The sequence below is a fragment of the Telmatherina bonti genome (genome assembly GCF_933228915.1).
Source record: "Telmatherina bonti genome assembly, chromosome: 4".
NCBI classification, from domain to species: Eukaryota; Metazoa; Chordata; class Actinopteri; order Atheriniformes; family Telmatherinidae; genus Telmatherina; species Telmatherina bonti.
Window position 1 is genome coordinate 21144145 of NC_136622.1, and position 27597 is coordinate 21171741.

At 36.2% G+C, this 27597-nt stretch overlaps 2 protein-coding genes across 2 annotated transcripts; both read left to right on the top strand.

Moving 5' to 3' along the window:
- The first annotated feature begins 844 nt into the window (after positions 1 to 844).
- Positions 845 to 3409, top strand: hspa1b (heat shock protein family A (Hsp70) member 1B). The gene is made up of 2 exons (XM_079239033.1): positions 845 to 937; positions 1359 to 3409. The coding sequence occupies exon 2, from the start codon at positions 1375 to 1377 to the stop codon at positions 3292 to 3294; it is 1920 nt and encodes a 639-aa protein (XP_079095159.1). The 5' UTR covers positions 845 to 937; positions 1359 to 1374; the 3' UTR covers positions 3295 to 3409.
- Positions 3410 to 5458: 2049 nt separating this feature from the next.
- Positions 5459 to 24336, top strand: kcnc4 (potassium voltage-gated channel, Shaw-related subfamily, member 4; the record flags this gene model as incomplete). The annotated part of the gene is made up of 4 exons (XM_079239400.1): positions 5459 to 6061; positions 20035 to 20971; positions 21368 to 21544; positions 24269 to 24336. The coding sequence occupies 4 exons, from the start codon at positions 5459 to 5461 to the stop codon at positions 24334 to 24336; spliced, it is 1785 nt and encodes a 594-aa protein (XP_079095526.1).
- Positions 24337 to 27597: the final 3261 nt, after the last annotated feature.

Here is a 27597-nt window from a genome sequence, read left to right on the forward strand (position 1 = left end):
CTAATAAAGAAAAAACAGTTTCAGCATTCCACGTATAGTTTTTGTCCCATTTTTAGCAAAGTTTTGCACACAGCTTTTTTTCTCGTTTGTTTGATTGTTTTTTACTCAGTTAACACAGTGCTCAGTTTCCATTGAAAGGGGTTGTACAACTACTTAACATCTGCACTGACCTTAATTCATTTATTCATCCTGTTTTGTAAAACCATATCCATTAGTGGTATATTTAGTGTCTTCACTGCTTCTGCTAGTAATTGTAACTCTAATGTATGAGCTGTACTTGAGAAAATCTTTGTCTGGTATATGATTATCATTGTTCTAATTTGATCCAGCAGTATCACCTCAACAAATATTTCATTTGATCAAAATTACATATGTATACTATGTATGTAAATGAAAGCATTAAATCAGCAATAAAGCTAGTCTTTTTCTCAGAGAAAAGATGCCATGATTTGTTTTGTTTTACTGTTTTTCTTTGTTTTTTTTTAAAGTCACAGAGATCAGAGGAGAGGCTTTTGTGATCACACAAAATATTTTCCTTTTTGGTGGGGGATAAAGCGGGCATTCATGGCTGCTAACGCTTTCACATAACTCCCCAGATGCGCCTTACCGCTACATTCTTTACATTGTTTTTTGTCACAGTCAACCCTGCTGGTTAAGCATAGAATTGCTCTACCTCTCTGGAATATTCCCCAACTCTCGCACACCAGACCAGCTGTGTTAGTTTCTAATTTTAACAGCTCAGTCACTAAACTTGGACAAGGAAGAGGAGGGGGCTGAGAGTGTTCTAGAAACCTGGTTGTAGCTATATAAGCAGACAGTCTGAGTCAGTCAAGGCATGAGTTTCAGAAGAAACGCAAACAGACAGAAGCTGCAGAGAAGAAAACTACCCAGAGAGGTCCTTTCAAACTTTCAAGCAACAGAGAGATTATCGTTGTCGGTAAGCAAGATGAGTGTGGAATAGAAATACGCCAGAAAAGATAAAGTAGGATTTTTGTTATGGACCTTAACCTTTTTTTTTATTACCATAGATGTACCAATTGACCTTAATATTACAACTTTTTTGATAGTGATGTCAGAAGCATGTGCAAAACTATTTGAGACTTGTCTGTGAAAGTTTAATCACAAATAGTTTAATTTGGGACAATATAAAAGGAAACTTACAGATAATGTGAAAAAAGTACTCATTAGTAAAACTTGTAGTTTGTGTTTTAGCCAACCAGTATTTCATACTTTTAGGTGCACTTCTTATCAAACTCTGACAACTAGGCGAACCAAGTATATGCATGTTTTCATTTTTAATGATATTCGGTTTATTGATTTTAAAATTTTTAAAAGCTATGTTTTCTGGATTTGTTTAGACAAACAATAAGCAAGATGTCCTCAGCAAAGGGAATTTCCATCGGCATCGATCTCGGCACCACCTACTCTTGTGTCGGAGTTTTCCAGCATGGCAAAGTGGAAATCATTGCCAATGATCAAGGCAACAGGACCACTCCGAGCTATGTGGCCTTTACTGACACAGAGAGGCTCATTGGAGATGCTGCCAAGAACCAGGTTGCCATGAACCCCACCAACACAGTCTTCGATGCTAAAAGGCTCATTGGAAGAAAGTTCAGTGACCCAGTAGTTCAGTCTGACATGAAGCTTTGGCCTTTCAAAGTTATCAATGACAATGGGAAGCCCAAGGTCCAGGTAGAATATAAAGGGGAGACAAAAGCGTTTTATCCTGAGGAAATTTCCTCCATGGTCCTTGTTAAGATGAAAGAGATAGCTGAGGCCTATTTGGGCCAGAGGGTGTCAAACGCAGTCATCACAGTGCCAGCTTATTTCAATGACTCACAGAGGCAAGCCACAAAGGATGCTGGGGTGATCTCTGGACTAAATGTACTGAGGATCATCAATGAGCCCACTGCAGCAGCAATCGCCTATGGCCTGGATAAAGGTAAAAGAGGAGAGCGCAATGTACTTATCTTTGATCTTGGAGGAGGCACCTTTGATGTGTCTATCCTTACAATAGAGGATGGTATTTTTGAAGTGAAAGCTACAGCAGGAGACACGCACCTTGGTGGAGAGGACTTTGACAACAGAATGGTCAGCCACTTTGTTGAAGAATTTAAAAGAAAGCACAAGAAAGACATAAGCCAGAATAAGAGAGCAGTGAGGAGATTACGCACAGCTTGTGAGAGAGCAAAGAGGACCTTGTCCTCCAGTACTCAGGCGAGCATTGAGATTGACTCTTTGTTTGAGGGAATTGACTTTTACACTTCCATCACAAGGGCACGTTTTGAAGAGCTCAACTCTGAGCTCTTCAGGGGAACACTGGAGCCAGTTGAGAAAGCCCTTCAAGATGCCAAACTGGACAAGTCCAAGATTCATGAAATTGTGTTAGTTGGTGGCTCCACAAGAATTCCCAAAATTCAGAAGCTCTTGCAGGATTTTTTTAATGGTCGAGAGCTAAACAAGAGCATCAATCCAGATGAAGCAGTGGCCTATGGTGCAGCAGTCCAAGCTGCTATCCTCATGGGTGACACATCAGAGAACGTTCAAGATCTGCTGCTGCTGGACGTGGCACCCCTGTCTCTGGGCATTGAAACTGCAGGAGGCGTTATGACACCACTTATCAAACGAAACACCACGATCCCCACAAAGCAGACTCAGATCTTCTCCACATACTCGGACAACCAGCCAGGGGTTCTGATCCAGGTGTTTGAAGGTGAGAGGGCCATGACAAAAGACAACAATCTCCTGGGGAAGTTTGAGCTCACAGGTATCCCTCCTGCTCCCAGGGGTGTCCCACAGATAGAGGTAACTTTTGACATTGATGCCAATGGCATCCTGAATGTGTCTGCCACCGACAAAAGCACAGGCAAAGAAAATAAAATTACCATCACCAATGACAAGGGCCGCCTCACCAAAGAGGAGATTGAGCGGATGGTGCAGGACGCTGAAAAGTACAAGGCAGAGGATGATCAGCAGAGAGAGAAGATTACAGCAAAGAATGCTCTGGAGTCTTATGCCTACCACATGAAGAGCAGTGTTGAGGATGAGAATCTGAAAGGAAAGATAAGCGAGGAGGACAAAAAGAAGGTCATTGACAAGTGCAACCAGACAATCTCCTGGCTGGAGAACAACCAGCTGGCAGAGAAAGATGAGTATGAGCATCAGCAGAGCGAACTTGAGAAGGTGTGCAAGCCGATTGTGACAAAGTTGTACCAGGGAGCCGCGCCATCAGGAAGTTGTGGCAGCGAGGCAGGAGGCACCTCACAAGGTCCCACCATCGAGGAAGTGGATTAAAACCACATACATCAGATTTTACATTTGCAAAAAGACTTTTCATTGTTTACTTAGGTTTATGAATTATGTGATATCACTGTTTTTAGATTTTACACAATAAACTCTTTATTCCTGACTGTCTTTCATTAATAATTTATATAAATGTTTATTCATCAGATATTTAAAATCTATAATTTGGCTGAGAGACTGAATGAGCTGGGTTATGGAGTAACAAAAAACGTTCTTAAGTAGAGTTTTTATGTAAATAGGTTTGGTTGCTTTTTATCACCAACATGAATTAAAATAAGAATACAGAGCAGAGGCCAAACAGATAACAAGACAGTTCTTCTATCTATTCTATCCATCCATCCATTTTCTTATTAACTGGATCCTGGGAAGCTGGAGCCTATCCCAGCAATCATTGGGTAAGAGGCAAGATGCACCCTTGGACAGGACACCAGTCCATCACAGGGTCAACACAGAGAGACAGATAATCACATACACGCTCAATCCTAGGGACAATTTGGAGTAGCCAAGTAACCCAACATGCATGTTTTTTGACGGTGGTAGTACCAGGGGAGAACTTTCAAACTCCACACAGAGAGGCCACTGTCTGAACCTCCCGCCAGCCGAGGCTCAAACCAGCAGCCTTCTTGCTGTGAGGCCACAGTTCATAACCACTATGCCACTGTGCAGCCCTGACAGTTATTTTACAGGATTAATATACTGTAATCCAAATCACCAGATAACCAAAACACTGGTGTTTAAGAATGTTCAGCAGATTAATTTGTAAACCTGGTACTTAGCTTGCATACGGTTTAGAATGACTGAAGTACAGGAAGTAGCTACAGTCATTTTACTTTGAGCTGCGTTAGATAAGAGGCTTGCAGCACAGACCCGTTTAATCCAGCATTTCTCTTTTTATTTTCAGACTTAAATGATTTAAACATATTTTAAACTGAAAAACAAACAAAAAACAAACAAAAAAAACCAAACCAAAACAAAACAAAAACTTAATACACATTTATATACATACACCCTTCACACATGGGTCCACACTTTGAAAACAGCTAGTAACCTTACTTTGATACCCTTACAGAGGAGCTCAGTTTTTAACCCGGTGTGAAATGTTTTAGAACCAAGTGGACTAATTGCTAAGATGAAGACCCAAATTCACAGTCTACACTTCTACATTAAATGAATTCAAAGTCTTTTTAAGTCTACAATGATATCCAAAATCTTCAGTGGAAACGTCAATAATTCCACTGAGTTACGTGGCAAAAACAAACAAAAAAACCCAAACCAAACCAAACCAAACCAACCCCCCCCCCCAAAAAAAACAATCCTTTAAGTAAGTCGTGGCTTAGTTAAAGGTATCTGCCTTTTTGAACAGCACAGTTAGACTAATTGGGATTTTAAAAACATGTTGTTCAACACATAATCCACTAGATGGCGACATCAGCTTGTCAATTTCCTAAAAGTGGCCAGGCTGATCAGCGACCTGTTGGATCAGACTCGCCAATCACCGCCATAATCATGAAATGCCTCTGGGTAAAGGTACATTTTTTTAAAAAATTTATTTTAGTATCTATTGTTTTTATATTTATTTTGGTAGTCGTGTAGGCGTGTTTATTTATGAGTGGACTTCATGTTGGTGCCAAAGTGCAGGTCAGTGGAATTTTACAGTCTGTCTGTTTACAAAGAACATGTGCAGTGTCACCAAGCGAAACTAAATAAATAAAGAGGCTTAATTACACAAGATTATTGCTCTCATCTCTCTCTGTCACACTCCAACACTTCATTAGTCTATCCTCTCGGTCTAATTAGAGGGAGGGGTTCAATAATGCGTCAACCCTCAGCAACCAAAGAGTTAACCTGCAAAGCCTGTTGTTGAACGCATCATCTCCATCCGCCTGGGCTGTGTCGCTAGGGGAAGACAGGGCTTCATAAGAAGCAACAGATGCCCAGATGATAGATGAGCTCCAACCGCATCTAGCGCACGTTTTTAACAGCAAGTGAAGGGTTTCTCTTAACAACTAAATCGAGTGATACCGTTTCCGGGCTTCATAGACACGAGAGAAGAGCTGAAAAGTTGTCAGGAATAGTTGTTGATGTTTGCGCTGCATAATTTAGGCAAGAGTTTGGTTGTGGCACCGGACTGAGTTTTGTAGGAAACAGCCTCTAAATGATAAGCTCAGTGTGCGTTTCGACTTACCGAGGGCGCAAGTCTGGCAACAAACCTCCATCTAAATCATGTCTGAAGGAGGAAATGGCCAGAGGGGAAGACTCGGACAAAATTATCATTAACGTCGGTGGAATAAGACATGAAACCTACAAGAGCACCCTCAGGACCTTGCCAGGGACGCGTCTGGCGTGGTTGGCAGAACCAGACTCCCAGGTCAGCCCTGACTCGGAGGCAGAGCCCCCGACTGCCACTGAGTACTTCTTCGACAGACACCCGGGCATCTTCGCCTACGTTCTCAACTACTACCGGACAGGCAAGCTGCACTGCCCGGCTGACGCCTGCGGGCCACTCTTCGAGGAAGAGCTGGCGTTTTGGGGGATAGACGAGACCGACGTGGAGCCTTGCTGCTGGATGAACTACCGGCAGCACCGGGACGCGGAGGAGGCCCTAGAGATATTTGAACCGCCAGAACCAGAGAGCACCGACGATGACAGGCGGTTCGGCATCGAAGACTCTACCAACAAGTCGAGGGGTTGCTGGGAAATTTGGCGACCCAAGATGTGGGCTTTGTTTGATGACCCTCACTCATCCAGAGCAGCCAGGGTGAGTTCAGATGTTTTCAGTTGCTCATCTTTTCATGTTTAGTGTCAGACCATAAAAAGGCAGCGAGAATAATACCTAGGCTACGTGATATCTAAAATCAACAGGTGTCCAAATAAACTTCACCAAATGCAGTGTTTCAGATTTGTATGAACACGGGACACAGTAACTGGATATGAAATAGACTAATAACAACCAGCCTGTGAAGTCTGTTAGTCAAGTAGTTCACAAATTCTCTCATCCTACACATGTTGAATCCAGAATGAAATTATGGCCCACAGCATAAAAAGTGAGGCATAGTAGACTGTAGAAGCCACACAAAAACAATGTAACCAACTAAGGTCAAGAATTTAGTCATTAACGTGATATTGTTTTTTCTTTTGGTCAAACCTCACCAATAGCAGCTAAACTCCATCTATCTATCTATCTATCTATCTATCTATCTATCTATCTATCTATCTATCTATCTATCTATCTATCTATATATATGTATATATATATATATATATATATATATATATATAATATATAATATATGTATATGTATGTATATGTATATATGTATATATATATATGTATATATATATATGTATATATATATGTATATGTATATATATGTATATATATGTATATATATATATATATGTATATATATGTATATATATATATGTATATATATATATGTATATATATATGTATATGTATATATATGTATATATATGTATATATATATATATATGTATATATATGTATATGTATATATATGTATATATATATATATATATATATATATATATATGTATATGTATATATGTATATATATGTATATGTATATGTATATATACATATACATATATATATATATATATATATATATATATATATATATATATATACATATATGTATATATAATGTATATATGTATATGTGTGTGTGTGTGTGCGTGTAGTTTGTTGTTCACTATGTTGAGTTATATCTTTCTATATTGACTATTTTTTAACTTCCATTTTTTCTTCCATATAGAGTTGATGCCTTCATGGCTGTGAGTTGGCACCTTATTGGACCTAATATGACCTAAGAAAACAGACAAAAAAAGATTAACATAGATAAATGTTTAATTTTAACTATTGCTCAGTGACCCTAAGTAGTTTTGACAAAAATGCTCATGAAAACGACCCAAAGTCTGTTTTATTGCAAGCATTATTATTTGAAACAATATTGTTGCTAAAGGTGATTAGTGGTATCTTTGTGTATAGAAACATGGTTGGCGTGATGTTATCCTGTGTCAAACAGAAACAAAAAGAAGACAAGGATAGGCATCACATTTTTTCCTCACATTATTACAGTTTATTCAGATACAAAAACATTTGTTGTTGTAAACATAATTTTTGGAATTGGGAATACACTTTCTAAGGTCCTTATATGGACTTTAAGATCATACATTGTGGATCGGTTCTTCGTGTACTTTTGGTATGTCTTTTCAGGTGTTTTTTCTGAAAACAGGCTCAGGGCTTAGTTTTACATGAACAAACAAAAAGTCTTTGGATTTGACACAAATTTTTCAAAATATTAGGTGAATAGTGGTTCTTTGTCTGAACAGAGTGATTTTGAGGACACACCAGCTTCTTGGCAGCAGTTCATATCATCTCATCTATTTCTTTGCCTGCTTTCATGAACAGATCTGCAAGTGGATTAACTTCTTTCCTTCCTAGTGACTGTTTCCTAGATTCCACCAAAGTTGGATACGATTGTTACTCAGATAAGTTTTTCTTGGATTAGTGCCAGACTGCAAATTTAAGCTTGTTCCTGTCTGGCACAAGTCAAAGGAAATGCAAGCGCTTAAATGCTGAGAGTCATTATAAACAAGAAGGTGGAGTGACAACTGGAACTGGGAGAAGAAAAGAAAGAAACTAACAGAATACACAAGGATTTAAACTTTACAAAATAAAACAGGAAAGTAGACAGATGACCCAAAGATGAGACCATGAAACGGAAGAACAGAATAGAAAGACAAGAAATGAACCAAAAACACATCCTGACATTTGAACACAAAATATGTTTCTGGTCTACAATGTGTTAATGTAATTTTCTTTCATTTACAACTATCTGGCAACTCCGAGACAAGATCTGGTATCTGTCCTGGAAGTCGGCCTCAGTTTTACTTGTCTTGACAGACTTGACAGAGGGTTTGAAAGTTTCTTTGGATGGATTTGAAGCTACTCTGCTGTATAAACGCTGCAAGTTGTTCATTTCTAAATTAGGTAAGGCAAATTTATTTACATAGCATGATCAAAAGAGGCAGACAAGACCATACATACAGTGAGTTATGTATGATACAAAAAGATGTCAGCAAGAGATCATCATCACCATCATCAATGTATATATGCAAGAAAATATATATATGGAAAAGCTTCCTACCTTGATTAGTTTTAATAGATTTAAGAGTTTAAAGGCCCAACTTGAAAGAACTAACGTTTGAAGCAGACTTAAAGTTTTGTGGTCCTTTATTTCTGATATTAGAAGTTTCAATAGTTTTTATTATCTCCGAGGGGTAATTTGCTGCACAGCAAGCTGCAAAAAACAACAACAAACCCCTGTTTTTCCCTTTTTCTAGTCTTTGTGAGGACTCAAGCAGCAACATTCTGATTTATTTGCAGTTGTTTTTGTGAATTTTTGTCATTTTTAGAGAAAAATCTTAAAACTTTATTAAAATGTTAAAGCTTGCTAAACAGCAGCTGAAAGTTTTAGAAACTTGTAGTAAATATGCAAAAAAAAAAAAAAACCAAAAAAAAAAAAACCCCAGATAATGCCATTTTAATAACTGTTGTGCCGATTTAAATGTTTTGTTTATGTTTAAGGTTTTCCACACAGACGTTTTCCAAACATGAGTATTTTTTAAATGAAAATGGGGTCTAGACACTAAATTTTAATTCTAGGAGTCATCACTTTATCACTTTATATGTAAAAAATGTTTGAAATAAACAGTCTACTTTTTAAAATAATTGATAAAACATGCCAAACCCATCATAAATCTACGTGTCCTCAGCTCTTTTCTCGTGTTCAACATGTTTGTTAAGTTGTGAGAAAAGATAGATGTTGCTGTGATGTAAATCGAACTTAGAATTGCTTTCAGAAGCGCTATAATCCAGCTCGTAAGCTTTTGAAAGTATGCTATATGCCTAATGGCTTGACAACAAAAGCAGTAGAGAGCTGATTGAAGTAAATGTGAAAGCAAGTATCGAGTATCGGTGGCAGGAGATGTTGGGCAAAGAGCCAGAAAGGAAAATGCAATTGGCTGTGAAAGAGTCTCATCCTCTCTGTAGTATCTGTTTGTCTACACATGGAATTAAATGTTCTATTCAGACCATCTTGCAGCATTGCCTAAATATAATGTTCTTAGTGCACAGCTCATACAAATACTGTTTATTTTAGGTTTTGTCCAGGTGAAGGTTTCAGTATATTATTGTAGAGCAGCCTACATGTTAAGGTCATAGCTGCTGCAACATTCGTGTTGCCTCAAGTTGACCCGTGCTGAGCTGCCAGTGACACACATTTGTATTTGATTATTTGGAAATGAAAATTTAATGATTTATAGTTCTGTAAAATCACCAATGAAGATCTTAATCTATAGCAAAGGCAGGATCATATTGACCCAGTGATAATCCACTCTGCCCATTTCCTTTCCAAATGGATTGTGTATGTATGTTTACTCTGTGTGCATTATGAGAGCATTTTCACTGAAAGGATGCAGGCCTTGATTTTAAGGGATTCACATTACCTTTATGGGCTTTTTATTTTAGAGAGCATCTGAGCTCAATTCAGGTAATGTGATTCCTGAAAGCAGTTTGGAAGTTAATCAGCCGGTCGTTAAAGCCACATCCTCTGCAGTCAAACAAGATCCTAAGAGGTGCAGCCCTTCTTAAATCAACACATGGACTGGCTACTCTGATGTTGACACCACTGTATGAGAGCAGCCTGATAAAAAGTGCAGAACAGAAAATACTGGAATATTGAGCTTTCTTTCTAGCATTAATTTGGATTAGAAATGATACACTTACTTGAAAGTGCATTTTAAGTTTATATTCACATTTTCAACTTAGTTTGACAAATAGCTGCCAGCAGCTCAGTTATATGCAGTAGCCACAGAAATTTTATCTGATCACGTCAAAAATCCGACCTTAATTAGACTTGTCCCAGTTATTACTGTGCTTTGTCATATTATTTGAGTGGATTTCAGTTGCTATGCATAATTGTTAATTGTTATTGTCATTTCGGCTTTTTAAAAATAAATGGGTGAAACTTAATCCATGACTATTTATACTGGTTATAGCAAAATAATCCAGTATCACAATAATAATAATAATAATAATAATAATTATAATAATGGACCTTATTTCACCAAAACTTAATGAATAAAATCCCCAACTTCATCTCATTTGTGATGCCACAGTGGTACATGAACCTGGAGGAAGATGATCGGAAAACCTTTTCAAAAACATTTGCTAAATTTCATACCTGTGTAACTCATCATTGCTTTGCACAGATGCAGATGAAAGGTTATGATTAAGAAAAGGTGTCGCTTCATCAGCCCCCCTCCGCCAGCTGCTGTAATTTCAGACTGTACCTAGTCATTTACATATAAGGGAACAATTCAAATAGCTAAATAGATTTAATTAATATTCTCTTGAATTCATTTGTCTTCTTCCCACATTGAAGAATAATCTGCTACATTGCCTTCAATCTCTCCCTTATGTTGTTACTGATGTGAACACTGTAGATTAACTTCAATTCAGTTTGTCACTACAAAACCAAAACAATAACTTATTATGGAAACATGCAATGTCTATAAAAATTCCATTCATCCATCCATTTTCTGCCGCTTTGGGGTCGGGTTGCGGGGACAGCAGCCTAAGCAGGGAAGCCCAGACTTTCCTATCCCCAGCAACATTTGCCAACTCTGCGGGGGGGATCCCAAAGCGTTCCCAGGCCTGTCGAGAGATATAATCCCTCCAGTGTGTCCTGGGTCTTCCCCAGGGTCTCCTCCCAGAACACCTCACCAGAGAGGCATCCAGGAGGCATCCTAACCAGATGCCCGAGCCACCTCAACTTGCTCCTCTTGATGCGGAGGAGCAGCGGCTCTACTCTGAGTCCCTCCCGGATGACCAAGCTTCTCACCCTATCTCTAAGGGAGAGCCCGGCCACCCTGCAGAGGAAACTCATTTCAGCCGCCTGTATGCGAGATCTCGTTCTTTTGGTCACAACCCACAGCTCATGATCAGATACACCACACAGCTGTATAATCTAACCTCTGGGAGAGTTAGTCTTGGCATCAGCAACAAGCTCATACTAGATAACTTTGTTCTTTTTAACCTTAATGCAACATTTTATTTGTTCCTCAGTCCCACTCCTTGTAATTAATTACTGCTGTGGGGGGAAATGGGCTATAACTTTTTATCAGTGGTGAGCAAGTAAACCTGTTGTTCCCACAGAAGATGAATCCACATTTTCCTCTCACAGGGAGGACAAAATCAATGTCTCTTCATTTGAGAGACCAAAGGATCAATGGATGTAGGATTCTTGAGATCGGGAGCAACTTTAATTTCTTACAAAAATCCATTTCTGGTAAAGAATTTTGTTTTTCTCCAAAAGTTTAAAGTACATTTTGTACTAAATATATTGAATTGACTTGGTGGTAATTTTCTCATATTACCTGAGTCTTTAATGATTTGCAGATATGTACCTTATTCATATTGGGTAGGAAATATAAACATCGTGAGAGCTAAATGTGATGCGCTCACCTTTCGTCACTTGTGCTGTTTTGAAACAATCAGGTATATTAAAACCATATCACTTATTTTTCAGTCATATCAGGGCTAAACTAATATATTATTGTGTTGTTAATGGTACAGTGTGTAAGAATTACTGATATGTAAAGGTGAAGATGAGCATAGAAATGCCTTCTAATGAAAAGTACAGTTGTTAATGGCCAGCTGTGGTCAAATTTCTGCCAGACGTAAACATACTTTCCTCTGTGAGGGGCTCCAGGGGCTTCAGGTGCAGCGGTTCTGCACTACAGGTAGCTGCTTCGACTTTGTGTACGTATACCGTCTTCTTTTATTTGCCATTTAAGGTGTTAATTACTCTAAACAGTGCTGTAGAAACTGCGATTTCAAAGCTTAAATGGTGTCAGAAATATGACTCAATTCTTAGTGAAAGACATATAATCCTACATGATAATGTTAGTTGTTTAGTCTTTTTTGCTCACTGAAAATATCTCTGCATCACACAGTCTGCTCTCAGTTGCAAACTGTTTGGAAGACAAATAGTAAAAATCAACAAGTATGTCACTGAATGCTTCCTCTTTTCCACATTAGAGATCTAGTGTGAATAACACAGATTGTTGTTTTTTGTTGATATAATTTAATTGTCATTTTTTGGTTTTTGAAAATATATCGAGTAATAAAGTTTTTATTCAGTGTAAGAGAATTTCTATTAGTAAAAGGAGTTTAGAAAACTGATAAATGGGAGTTTAGATCAACATGTCTATATATATTTTTAATTTGTTTTGTGGAAAGCCTACATTTTACCTGGCAGTGATTATATGTGCATTATAAAGGTTTAAACTGTTGGTCAACATTATTTTCCTTTGGAAATGAGGGTCCAAAGCATCAAGTGGAAAATGGTATCTCAGGTCCTTTAAAAAAAAGAAAAAAAAAAAAAAAGAAATGGAAAGCACACAAAAAATATGTATGCTTTGCTGCCTTCATATCCCAAAACTTTTAAGTTATTTACACTTACATACATTTCTGACCTTAAAACTAAGTGCCCTACAAAGTCTACTACTACTACTGAATTAAGACTTATTTTGGTAGCTGTCACTGCCCTGCAGAACAGGTGAGATTTCAGCGTCATTCAGGAGGAAACAGTCCAGGCAGTTTGGGAACTCGTACTCCAACAAAATGTCATTATGAGGAATTGGAGCATGGCCTGATCCAGAACCAAGACGGAGATTTGGATAGCTAGTATCTTTGTTGCATCTTTACTATTAGATTGTTTAAAATATAATACCACACAGCCCAATGATTTGCAGACATGGAGCACCTGAACTTCTTTCTGATATCAAATCACGATCAAGTCCTTCATATTACAGTAACTAGCTTCTTTAGTTATATCAACCAGAACACAGCGCTGCTAATTAATGTATCATTAATTAGAATTTGACAAAAAGCTGATGGATCCATTTAATTTGAATCTGTTAGGACCCTAAGTCTGCTGTTCTGCAGAGCCTATATGTAAATGTGTTGACTTTGGTGCCTGCTGATGACTGGCTGCCATCCCTTGTTCTGTCAGGTACACTATGTTTTATACAAATAAGGCATCAGACGATGTGCCAAGCATCCCCTCTCACATGAGCTTGCTCAGAGCATAAAGAAGAAAACCTGGGACAACTGAGAACAGTTCATAACTAAATTCATTGTGTCAGCTATATTTAACCTGTTGCAGTTTTAGGTTTCATTGTGCCTCATCATGTAAACAGAGCCTGGTTGTGTTGTACTTGCTTTGTAGTGTGTTGTTTCTCTCATGGAGGGGCTTGTCTTTAGTCTGTCAAAAAAGTGTAGAAATTATATTCCCACAAGGATGTCTCTTGTTCTGCTCTGTGGAAGCTTCCCACTGCGGGTCAAATGTTTGGGTCTGGTTCCTGCTACTGTACACTGACCATCCATGGAGGTTTTTTTTTTTATGTGAAAATTACACATTGCCCCTCAAAGAGCCATGTGTTAGACCTCCTCTTGTAATTCGTCTTGTTATACATCATATATAGATAATGACCACCATTTTTCTGGATATTTTTGGACCCTGAATCTATGAAATATAAATGTCTGATAATGAAGTGCTTCTCCTCAGATACCCAGGAGATATGTGGCAGACAGGCTGAGAGGTGGAGATTTATTCTCCATCCTCAGGTGCTCTGAATCTCTGTCATGAATCAGAGTTACACAAATTCCAAGAAAATCAGCAGTGGCTGCTCTCATGGCTACTGCAGAGGGCACACAACGCTTATTGTCGGGGTTCTTGTGCATTACATATCTGCACTGGTAACACAGCGTGATGTTCAGCAGCTTCAGGTGATGACTGTGATGAGACTCTCCAGCTGATGTACACTGCTGCACAGCCTGCTGTCTGTTGAGCCTCCTGCTTCACTCCCTGTTTGTCTGATTTTCACAGCTGGGCCTGGGATGCTGTCCCCCCAGGGGTCCTCTGCTCTGTCTGCACACTGACACTTGATGACATTTAATTCATGTCTTTTTTAGCAACAGTTGTATCATATATATTATTAAAGGAGTGACTGTATTCCATCCCTGTTGGCAAAGGTCTAATTTTGTGTTTGATTATATTTTATTAACCATGTATCTAAAGACTGAACGGCATATTATAGCGACTGTAGACTGTGGATGATTCATTTCAGTGGGTGATTCTGAGGTCACCCACTAGTTTCTGGCAAGTCATTTTGAAACCTCGATTTCAGCAAATAGATGTGAGTGTGTTGGGTAAAATTGACAAGGAAAGGATGGATGTGGCTGACACTTCAAGGACATTATGGATGTCCATTTTGACTTATCTGTCAATCAAAATGGCCACATCCATGACAAGCTGACTTTGTTTACGAAGTTTACTTTGTTTACTTTGTTTACTTTGTAAACGTGTTTGATAGATCATTTATATGCCCAAGCTCCGGGTTTTAAAAACTGTTATCTGAGAAGGTCATTAATATTCAAGAAAAGTTAGCATTGTTCCATAAATGTCTGTAAATTAATCAATATTGAACTGTATTTGATCAGTATTGGATATTAGATTGGATTTAATCATTGAATCGAATCAGGAAATTAGTGGCGATAATGCAGCTGTAGTTTAGTTATCACCACAGAGCTGTAAACAGTGTTTTGGTCTTCCTTTATTTCAGTCCTTTAAGAAGCCATGCAGACATGTATATGCAGCATGATTAATTGTTTTAGACAAATACTAGAAAAAAAAAACCCCAAATAATAAAAATATGGAACTTACAACTTCTCTACAACCGTAAGAGAAGAGTTCAGCTACATAAATACACTCTCAAATTTGTGAGGTCAGGCTGTGTACTGTAAAACTTTCAGGTCAAGTCTTTGATGTATACCTGGCTGCAGATATATAGCTTTGTTTAGTTTGGGAAAAAATTGTTTCACATTTCACAAAACTTAGGTCTGTAAGGACTGAAAAAGTTTATCAAATGCCACTGAACTTCTCACAGGTTTTTGATTAAACTAATAATAACTAGAATATTTGAAGCCAATTTAGGGAAAATGTGTTTTAACTGATTTTAAAAAGAGCACATGTAACAAATGGGGACTTGTATTAAAGATTAAAGTTGCATTTACATTAAGGTTCGATGGACTTTGGTTATTTGTGTGGAGAATTTACAAAGTATCTTCTCCTTCACTTTAGGTTTTTAATTATGTTTAATAATTTAATAATGTTTAATTTCTCACTGTGCCAGCAAACTCATCATCAGAGTTTTTCCCCTAATAACTTCTGCAGATATAACCAAGCCCTCTGACAATTTTTATACCTTCTGCTGTGTGTACAATACTGTTTTTTTTTATTTATTTATTTTTTATTTTTAAATCTGCTTAGTTAAAGAAAACACAAACCAGAGCTACACTCATCAGGCAATAATGTAGCCTTGCTCGTTCTAAGTTATAGTGACAATTTGAATGCATTACAATCTTTGGTGTCTATCAGTGAGATTTCAGTGTTTGGCCTTATCCGTGCACTCCAGATGGCTTGTTGCAGAGAACCTTCTGAATTGCATTCTTAGACAAGTACATGAAAAAAAGGAGACAGTATTTTTCATGAAATTAGCCATTCATCGTTAATCATTCACCTGACCTTTTAATCAATTTGAAGTAACAAGATTATAGAAAGAATAGCAAAAGATGGTGATTAGTTATTAGGATAATACTGATGAACTCAAACATATTGTATTTCCATTTACTGGGGCTGTTTTTATTCTAGCTGACATTCTGATTGACACTACCTAAAGTAATTTAAAATATGCAGTGTTAAAATCTTGTTAAATCTTGTTAAAATGTCTGGTTTCTGATCGGACAAAAAACTTAACTGAAAATCTCCATGAGAAGCCATTTTTTGTCCAAGAGGCTTCCATTGGGATAACTGGGTGGTTTAATTAATCACACTGCTTTAAGCCAGCAGTGGAGACAATTTACCTTCCAATAGTCCAAGCAAATTGAATAAGGTCATGCAGGTAATGTGAGGTAACCTAAATGATAACTGCTCAGTATGATGCATCACTATTTCAGGGTGCTTTATGCCATTTAGTGATGTAATGATTTTTTAAAATAAAAATATGGGTTGTTTTCCCTTCAGTATGCACTGCTGAAGCTTTAGTTCAAAGTACGCTCAGCCCTCCTCTCACCCATATCCCACAGAGTGGTTATAAAGGAATCGATGTGGCAATGCTCAGGTAGGGTGTAGCACTGTACCAATGCTCCATTAGTACTAAAAAAAAACCCACACACCACACCATGACACCACAATCAGTGTAACCATTGATATTTATGTTAAATTGTGACCCTACCTGTTACAGTTGATATTGAGACTCAACAGACCAAGAGACACTTTTCCAAACTTCTATTGTTCTATTGTGGGTTTGAAAATTCATTTCTATGTTTCAGAGAAGTTATTCATATAATATTAACTGTGCATGTCTTGATTTTACAATCTTGATTTTACAATTGAATAAATAGTAGTGGGATAAAACTCGGTTGTCTTTTCTTTTTGGCAGTTGTTAGTTGGTTTTTGTCTTGCCTGTGTGAATAGCTTTTTTTTCCACATAAAATTGAAGGAATATATATAAATCAAGTATGACAACTAGCTGTGACAATGTACTTTTGTCACAATTCAATACAATTACAATTTTTGGGTGCCAATTTGATTTAAATTGTGATTCTCGTGATTCTTCAATGTTGCTGATTTTTGTAGACTAAAAACAAAACAAAAAAAAATGTACAAAATGTTTTTTACAAGTCATTTTTCTTCATTTCAATTAGGAAAAAAAAAACTGCACAGTAGCCAGACCATCATTCTGCTGCTATAATGCCCCAAAAGACAAGTAAAAAAGACCAATAAAACCAATAAAAATGACAAAAAATTTTTTGTAATGGAATATTTTGATTTATTTGGAAAAAAAACAACAACATTGTAACAAAAAAAATCAATTTGAAAATTAGGAAGCAAAAAAATCCCAATATTGGATTTTTTAAAAATTTGATTTCCCACCCCTACAGAGCCATAGAAGAAGTTTTCCTTCTTTCCTTTTCATTGTTGTTTATTGGGCAATACTACAAAACAATAATGCATAAACATTTGATCTTGACAAGGAACGTAAACTTACACCTTGTGTGGGGACATCTTTGCCCTCTAGTGAGGATGATTTTCAAAAACTAAAACTACAGATTCGGACTTTAAAAGCAGCACTGAAAGAAAAGTATGGACCTTAAAACTAAGAGCTTTCAACTCAGGCACACTGACATTAATTATGTAAGCTCCTGGGTCTGAAAGCTGCCTCGTGTGCAAGAAATAGCAAAACGCAAGTTTCCTTAACAACACACCACTTTGCTTTTTTGTCCTGTGGCACATGCCAACAGCTGCTTAACAACACACTTTAACCATAGTCTATACATCCACCCATCCATTAACTTCTTTTCCTCTTATCCATGGCGTGTCACAGGTGCAGCAGGTTCAATAGGGAAACACAGACATCCTACCACAGCGACAACCTCCACCTCCTCCTGGGGAATCCCAAGATGTTGCTGGGGAGACGTACAGTATATTGTCCCTCCCTCTGCATCTACCCTTGGCACCAATTATAATAATAATTAAGAAAGAAAGAATGAAACATTGAGAGAGCACTAAGCAAACAAAACCATGTCACTTCATAGTCTCTGCTTTCCTGTGCTGTTGTAGAAATGAAATAGGATCGATTGTGATGGCAGTAGTGTTTTATACTACTCGTGTAGACGAAGCACAAGAACACATTGGCAAACTCTGATGTGCTGCCTTAAATGTTAAACAACTGAAAAATAAGGTTTTGTTTGAGAAATTTCAAGCCTTTTTGTTCAAGAGCTAGCATGTTTTTACATATTTTTTTTTTCCACAACAGCTTCCTTGGTGTTAATAAAGAGCCACCTCCTCACAAGGAAGTATTCCCGCTGTTGGAATTTATCAAGTGAAGAAAGTGTTGCGTGTACGGGGTGAAAACTAGGATCCAAACACAGACTCAGATCTGTAAATTAGTAATGGCTTTATTGGTTTCCAAAGATGATGAATCCCTGAAGGAGGACTGCATGGCAGGCAGGTGAACGGACAGATCTGGATCTTCTGATTGGAGCAGACACAATAAGCAGGTCATACAAGCAAGGCAGGTAAATTTGTGGATTTACCAACAAACAATCTGGCGATGACTAGAAGGCTAAGCTGCTGGTCTGTCATACTTGCTGCTTGAATGCCAAATACGGTGCAGGTGAAGAGCCTGGTTGCTGGGGAAACAGACACGTCCACCATAGCCACACACCAGAACAGGAACCATTACAGAGGGAACTTTTAGTGGGACTTTGATGTCTAGATGTGGTTAATAAATCTCTTCATTAATTTTTTATAAATTAACTTGAGGTACAACAGGAATAGCTGTGCTTTGTTGCGTTGTGAAGATTAACCTAATTATCAGCTGCGTAGCTGACCTTTTGGATAGTTCACAGAAAAACATTTAGTGTCTGTTTTTATGTAGTTGTGCGTCTTTTGATGATTTTGTTAATGTACATGCCTGTTATAAAGCACTTTGTTTTATCTTTGTGTTGGCTTAATGTCCATGTGACTCCAGTAACATGCAGTTTGCTTGTATCATATTCAAGAGAAACTGTGTCCACACAGCAAAGGGGTTCTGAGCTTCTCCTGGGGCAGACTCTATGTCAAGCTTTTCTTTTCGATCTGCAATTTAGTCTTCATCTTTCTATTGGGTGTCTAGAGGAAAGAGTTGCACATTATCTGCACTACAAAAATATGGTAATGGTGATGCTTTCACAGCACCAATGTAAACAACCAGTTCTTATTATTTCAACCCACTAAACTCCATTGACCATTAAGGTCTTATTCATTTTGTTTGTCCTCTGAATTTGTGTTCCTGCTGGGCTTTATCTACTTTATTTGTTTTTCTAATCACAGACCCAAACAACATATATCTGAATGATATGCAAGCATCACTGTGGGAGAGAATAGCTAAGTGCACACAAGTCACAGGTACATATTTATTCAGCTGGAAGACCCGAAATGTTAGACAGGCACATTAAAATTAGTCCAGGCTTCAGAAAACAATAAAGGTAGATCATGTATGAGTAAGCACACAGCATTTACAAAAACACTGGCAGACTCAGGCATTGTGTTGGCCTAGATGAAAGCCATGCAAGCTTATTTTTCAGTTTGACAGTCGTTTGACTAACTTATTATTATTATTACTACATTCTGTTTATATTAATAACAATAATTAGAGCTGAGATGTTTTACTCATAATATATCTGATAAAACTTGACAAGATGCAGGTTTTTCCCCCTTCTATTTGTGCATCTCATGAACCATTAACATGCCCGTTTGTTGTAGTCTTGCTAATGAAGTGTCAATTGTTGTGTCAATTTTTTGTCAATGCTGCTTTGAAGAAGAGTCAATCCTATGATTATTTGTTGTTGTTTAGATTCAGAAGTGGTTAAAACACATCATGCAGACAAAGTTTGTAATTGGACCTTTTGCACCACTATGGGCTACACAATAAAGAAATGATTGACTGAATAATTAAATAATTGAATATTTGCAGGACATTCACCTGGTTATATTAACATGTGACTGAATATTGGTTTTCTGTCTTTTACAGGGAGTGGCTTTAATCTCTCTCTTCTTCATTCTGGTGTCCATCACCACATTCTGCCTGGAGACCCATGAAGCGTTTAATGAATTTCGTAACGTCACAGAAGAAATTACCATTGGCAACCACACAGTTAAAGAGCAGAGGCTTGAGTTTGTGCCCAGCAAAGTCTTCACCCAGGTGGAGGGCATCTGTGTGGTTTGGTTCACATTTGAATTTCTGGTGCGCATCATCTTCTGTCCAAATAAAGTGTTCTTTATCAGGAACACATTAAACATAATTGACTTTGTGGCTATTCTGCCTTTCTACTTGGAGATGGGGCTGAGTGGTCTGTCATCCAAAGCTGCCAATAATGTGCTTGGCTTCCTCCGTGTCGTCCGGTTCGTGAGGATCCTCCGGATTTTCAAGTTAACACGCCACTTTGTAGGCTTGCGTGTCCTTGGTCACACTCTGAGGGCCAGCATCAACGAATTCCTTTTGCTTATCATCTTCATGGCACTTGGTGTGCTCATATTTGCCACCATGATTTACTACGCTGAACGTATTGGAGCCAGTGCAGATGACCCCACATCCTCAAATCACACGCAGTTCAAGAACATTCCCATTGGCTTCTGGTGGGCAGTAGTCACCATGACAACACTAGGCTATGGAGACATGTATCCTCGAACGTGGCTGGGCATGATGGTGGGAGCTTTATGTGCATTGGCTGGCGTTCTTACCATTGCCATGCCCGTTCCTGTCATTGTCAATAACTTTGGTATGTACTACTCGCTGGCTATGGCAAAGCAAAAGCTGCCAAAAAAGAGGAAGAAGCACACCCTAAACCAGGATGCCCCGACTGAATCACCTTCATTTGGGAAGTCGGAAACAAACTCACACATAGACAGCACTCAGAGCGACACGTGTCCGCTGGCTGCCGAGGAGATGGTCAGCAGAAATCGTTCTGGTAAGTCCACAAATTCACGTAAAAGGGTCACTTCATCCAATTTACAGACACATATTATCCTTCAACTTTTGTACTGTCCTTGCTCAGGTGGCTGCCAAAGCTTTAAAATAAATATGATTGGTTGAAATATTTGATTGGTCTTGAACTTTGTAACAACATGAGAGCTAAGTTGTTTCTTGTCTGTTAGTGAAATTTAGACTGATGAACTCTTCTTTGTCACAAAGACAGCAACATACCACAAACAACTTACTCGTCATAACATTTAAGTGACAAAGGATTCACCACAGAAAAATTTAGATTTCATGCAGTATACTTCTGTATTTGCCTATGTCCTCAGGGGAGTCTCAGTAAAAGCTTTGGCATTTATGTGTTGGTGTGTTTTTGTCTTCCTGTCAGATTCCAAACAGAATGGTGATGCAAATGTGGCCCTTTCAGATGAGGAGGGATGTAGCCTGACCCAGCCGCTTTCCCCTAGTGACAAGTGGTCCCTGCGGTGCGCCCGAGGGCGAGTCAAGAATAAGAAAGAGGGCACCTGCTTCCTTTTAACATCTGGAGACACCAGCGTCCATGTTGGTGAGTTATAGTACATACATTTCATTCATATGTGCATGCTAACTGCATTTTGAAGCATTAATCCAGTTCACCTTGCCACTATCCAGTTCTGACCAATTCTTTTTTTTTTTTTTCTCAAATGTTTTCAGTTACTTTTTTATGGAGGACCCAACCAAGGGGCTTAATTTTCAAAAACAGAGACACAAAATCATTATACAGACTGATGTGAACCTTTCTTGGCAGAGTACACAATGTTGCATGACAGCGACTCTACAGTAGGTTGGAAAAGACAAACTGAATGCTGGTTTTAGAGTGTTTTAAATGGTCTGCATTGTTACTTCTGAACACACGTAGAAGCAGTCCGGGTCAAGAAGGATTCAGTTTGTTACATCTGCAACTTCAATGATAGCTGTGACTAAATCAGAGACAGTTAAATGTTTCACCAGTGTTTTCTGGGGAACCTCTATTGAGCTGACTACAGGCTGCCCTTGTTAATTTTTTTTCACCATTTTAATCAATAGAAAATCAGTAGAGGAGTTTTGAAGCACTAATTGCTTCATCAGCCTGTGTGTGCTTGTCCAGTGAAAAAAGCTTTCCTTTGGGACTGCTACTATGTTTGAGTCAGTGGTGATACAACCAACCACACCACCTCTCAAATCAAATCAAATCAAATCAAATCAAATCAAATCAAATCAAATTAAATCAAATTAATAAAGCACTTTTCATACAGCAGCTGACTATTTCAAAGTGACACATAGGGTACAGTATCATAGGATATATTCAGATCGGCCCTTTTGATTCAAATCCTAGTTTGTTTGCACGGAAAGTCCACTTTGCTTGGGGTACTGTAAATGTGCAAACAAATTCTGAATTGGATTAAAGACTTTGACTCAGTCCACCTACAAATGCAAGTATTGGTCTCTTTCAAGCAGACCAAATACGTGAATAGGTTCAAGTGAAAGATGTGTTGCCAGTTTGCTTGAATATACCAACAGGTTTGCTTATTTAAGTTAGAGATTTTTACCCCAACATTCTGTAATAATGAATATTTTAACCTCTTAATGTCCAACACCCCAGTAATGGCAGCTGGATGTTGATGTTAAATTTCATGGGGTGTAACATCGGGTTTGTAATATTTATACATGTCACCACTGAACCACTGAAAGTACAGAATTTCACCTAAAAGCGTATTAAGACTATTTATATGTGCACCAAACACGGTTCAGACAACAAACAATTCAAAAGCAGGTAAGTTCACAAAAATTTTTAAACACAAATCATGGATCCAAGTGGTTCTTTACTATCAAATGAAAAAAGAAAAAATTATATGAAGAGAAAATTCTTCATTTCTTTTTATGTTCCATTCACAAGCTAGCTTTTGAGATGAGCAGTTGCAGATTCATACCTGATATCATAGATCCTACCTTTCTTGTGGACAAGAGCTGATGTTTCCTGACTGTCATGCCCCAAACCCCAGAAACACTGGAGGCATTTTATTACAAACCTGCACTTCACTGAGATGTATTACATTGCCAGAGCTTATTAGCACATCACCGCTGGCGGATGCAAAAGTTACCTATAAGTGGAGCACTTATAGCAGCTCAGGTCCTGTGAGAATACATTTGTAACCCTGATGTTTTAGGTTTTATTTTGTTATCAACTGCCTATTACATGGTTATTGAACAGGAAGATTAGTATTTCCTGAAAGACTCACCAATTCCTGAATGTGTTGATTGACAGTTTGGTGTTCGGTAATGTTAGCTAATTGCATGTTGTCAAATGCAAGAAAGAAACAAAAGCACCCTGTCGTATCTGGTGAGTGTGCGAGTAGAAATCTACAACCTATCAGTTAGTTTCCTAATAATAATCTTAAGAGCTCATTAGGTCATCAAAAAAGCTTAATTCTGACAACAGAGACAAACATGTTGGAAAGCTGAGCAAAACCAGAACACCCCAAAACTATTCTGGGAAAGAGAAGAACTTTGTATCTGATAAATATGTGCAAAACATCCTTTTATTTTAAAACGGAGTATAGTGTATACTTGAGACATTGTCCACATAAAAGGGTGATTTTTCTTTTCTTTTTTTTTTTCTTTTTTTTTTTTTGTAGTTTCAGTCAAAAACGTTTGTGACTGAATTTAAGGCCAAAAGCTTCTGGTTTTGTCCTGCATGAAGAAAACTGTCTCCCTGATCTGCTCTTGGGCAGGAAATGGAATAAAACACAGCTGGATGCAGGTCTGAAGATGCTCTTAGATTGTTATTAGTGACTGTAAACAGTCGGTCACAACTACAGGTATATAACAAATTGATTAAGGTCATAACAGGAAGCTTATTTGACATTTAGAGTTGCTATGTATCCTTGAGCATTCAGTGTCCATATCACAAACACATTATGCATAATATGTATAATGGTGTGGAATAAAGAAGTGAACTAATAGAGGAAATGTTTCTGATGTTCAGATGAGCCTCTGAATTCTAGAGAGACACTTCTTCTCCTCTAGATTTTCACTAATAGGTTTACATTAACAATTCAAAAGAATAATCAGTGTATACAGCCCGACTGTTCTGTTCCCTGTTCAACCCTTCTCACACAATTGAAGTTCATCAGAGATCAAGCTAATAATTGAGTTAGTGGACAAGGGATGCTTCATTAGCTTAGTAAAAATACATTTCAGGACTTTTCAGATGCTCAGATGGTTACTTATTATTTTCTGTCTTTCTGTCTCTCCTTGTGTTTTGTATCAGAGGGCTGTAAAGACATCCTTGGTTCAACTGGAAACTACGCTCAGCCGGAGGTCACCACTATGACCTGATGATAATTTGCTATGAAAAGGAGAAAGGTCATGAATTTCACTGTGGCTTTTTATTTTATTTTGATTTGTTTTTTTCCTTCCTGAATGAATTGAAGACACAGGTCTTATGAATCAGGATGAATCCAAAACCCTTTAAAACATAAATACCACATTTAAAATTTACTGTCATCTTTATGCTACACAACATTATGCATGTATTGCATGATCTAGTATTTTACAATTCACTACTTCATAAAAATGACAGAAAAAAGGCCATATAATTATTCCTTTCTAAGCAAAGATCATTTAGTCTGTTTTTATGTTTTCTTATCTGCAGTTTAACTCCAACAACAATTTTTTATTCCGTTTTTCTTAAAAAGTTAAACATTTCTTTTCTTTTCTTTTCACCTTGTTATACTTTCAGTGCTTTGAATCAAGAATGTGTCTGTTATTCCACTGTGGCCAGTCAGCACAAGCACAGAATCATGACATAAACATGAAACAAAGAATTGCTCTAAAACAGGAAAAAAAAAGACATAATGATGCAGACCAGCACAGAGTGTTGGAACCAAATCAATTTGGAGTTTATTAGTTGTAGATTTTTAGAAGGGGGGTTGTTCCAACGCACTTTGGCATACCAGAAGCACGTTAGTCTGATGACAGCTGCTCAGAGTTTATTACATTTAATCACACCACATCCAGAGATGATATGGTGTTCCAATGATACACAGAATAATAAATTTTAAGTAATATTAAAAAGAGAAGTGAAATTTGATCTTGTTTCAAACATTGCTTTTGTTCATAACATTCATCTGTGTGATTTCTGCTCATTTCAGTATTACCAACTGAAACAGCCTTTGCAAGGTGAAGCTGAGACAAACATTTGTTAATGTGGGTTTGTAGAGTATAACTGTTATTGAAGTAAAACAACAAGAAAACATTTAACTTTCAGGTCAGCAGATTTCTGTGATGAACTGGAAACCTGTCCAGCGTATACCCTGCGGGTCGCTCCAATGATTGCTGGGAAAGCTTCCCGCGATCTGAATTGGACTAAGTGGTTAAGAAAATAGATGGGCGGACACACACACACACACACACACACACACACACACACGCACACACTCATATATGTAAATATATGTATATATATATATATATATATATATATATATATATATATATATATATATATATATATATATATATATATATATATGTATATGTATGTATAGATATACATACACACACACACATATATACATATATATATATATATATATATATATATGTATATATATATATATATATATATATATATATATATATATATATATATATATATATATATATATATATATATATATGTATGTATAGATATATATATGTATAGATATATATATATATGTATGTATAGATATATATATGTATAGATATATATATATATGTATGTATAGATATATATATGTATAGATATATATATATATGTATGTATAGATATATATATATATGTATGTATAGATATATATATGTATAGATATATATATATATGTATGTATAGATATATATATGTATAGATATATATATATATGTATGTATAGATATATATATGTATAGATATATATATATATATATGTATGTATAGATATATATATGTATAGATATATATATATATATATATATGTATATATATATATATATATGTATGTATAGATATATATATGTATAGATATATATATATATATATATGTATATATATATATATATATATATATATATATATGTATATATATATATATATATATATGTATATATATATATATATATATATATATATATATATGTATATATATATATATATATATATATATATATATATATATGTATGTATAGATATATATATATGTATAGATATATATATGTATGTATAGATATATATATATGTATAGATATATATATGTATGTATAGATATATATATATGTATAGATATATATATATATATATATATATATATATATATATATATATGTATGTATAGATATATATATATATATATATATATATATATATATATATATATATATATGTATGTATAGATATATATATGTATAGATATATATATATATATATATATATATATATATATATATATATGTATGTATAGATATATATATGTATAGATATATATATATATATATATATATATATATATGTATGTATAGATATATATATGTATAGATATATATATATATATATATATATATATATATATATATATATATATATATATATATATATGTATGTATAGATATATATATGTATAGATATATATATATATATATATATATATATATATATATATATATATGTATATATATATATATATATGTATATATGTATGTATAGATATATATATGTATATATATATATATATATATATATATATATATATATATATATATATATAGATATATATATATATAGATATATATATGTATAGATAGATAGATATTATAGACAGTGCAATGTTTGTGAATCCCAGTTTCCCAAAAAGTTGGGCCTCTGAGAAATGTAAATAAATACACAATGCAATCATTTCTATTCATTTTTTTGGGAATTGGATTGTAAATTCTTGTAAATTACAGAACCTTTACAAAAGAACATGAGAAAAAAGAAAGATCAGTGCAGCAGTATTGTCTATTACATTAGCTGTATGTATACAATAGATGCACCGTTACTGGTTGAGCCTGGACCAAATTCAGGCTTTATTCGATTTAGACGGTAGATTTTCAGTACATGTCAAAAAACAAACAGTACAATGCCATCTGTTTCACTTGTGCCTCATGGTGAGTAATGGAGTTTAAATGTCTGCAGTAATGTCATTCTTTTTGTTTTGTACCATTTCTGCTAATGTTCGATCTGTAGAAACTATGAAGAAGAGGAAATGTTTCTTTTACTTGTGTCTTCTAATATTTTCCCAATAGTCTGCCATTGTGGCCTTATGTTTACAATGCTAACTCCAATGAAGCTGGGGTGTTGTGTAAAATGCAAATAAAAACAGAAAACAGTTATTTGCAAATCGTTTATTAAAAATAAATACAAGAAAAGATATTTAATGATCAAATTGATAAGCAATTTTTTGCAAGTAGTCACTCATTCTGAATTTGATGCCTGCAACACGTCTAAGCCGTGTACATGCAGAGATTTGTCCAGATTTTCTGAATTTCTTGGTAATATATTGGACTGTATACAATTAAATCACTAAATTTCTTGCTATTCTACAT

What these genes read in the sequence shown, in the direction of transcription:
- hspa1b (XM_079239033.1), top strand. Translation starts at nt 1,375, where the DNA reads ATGTCCTCAGCAAAGGGAATTTCCATCGGCATCGATCTCGGCACCACC.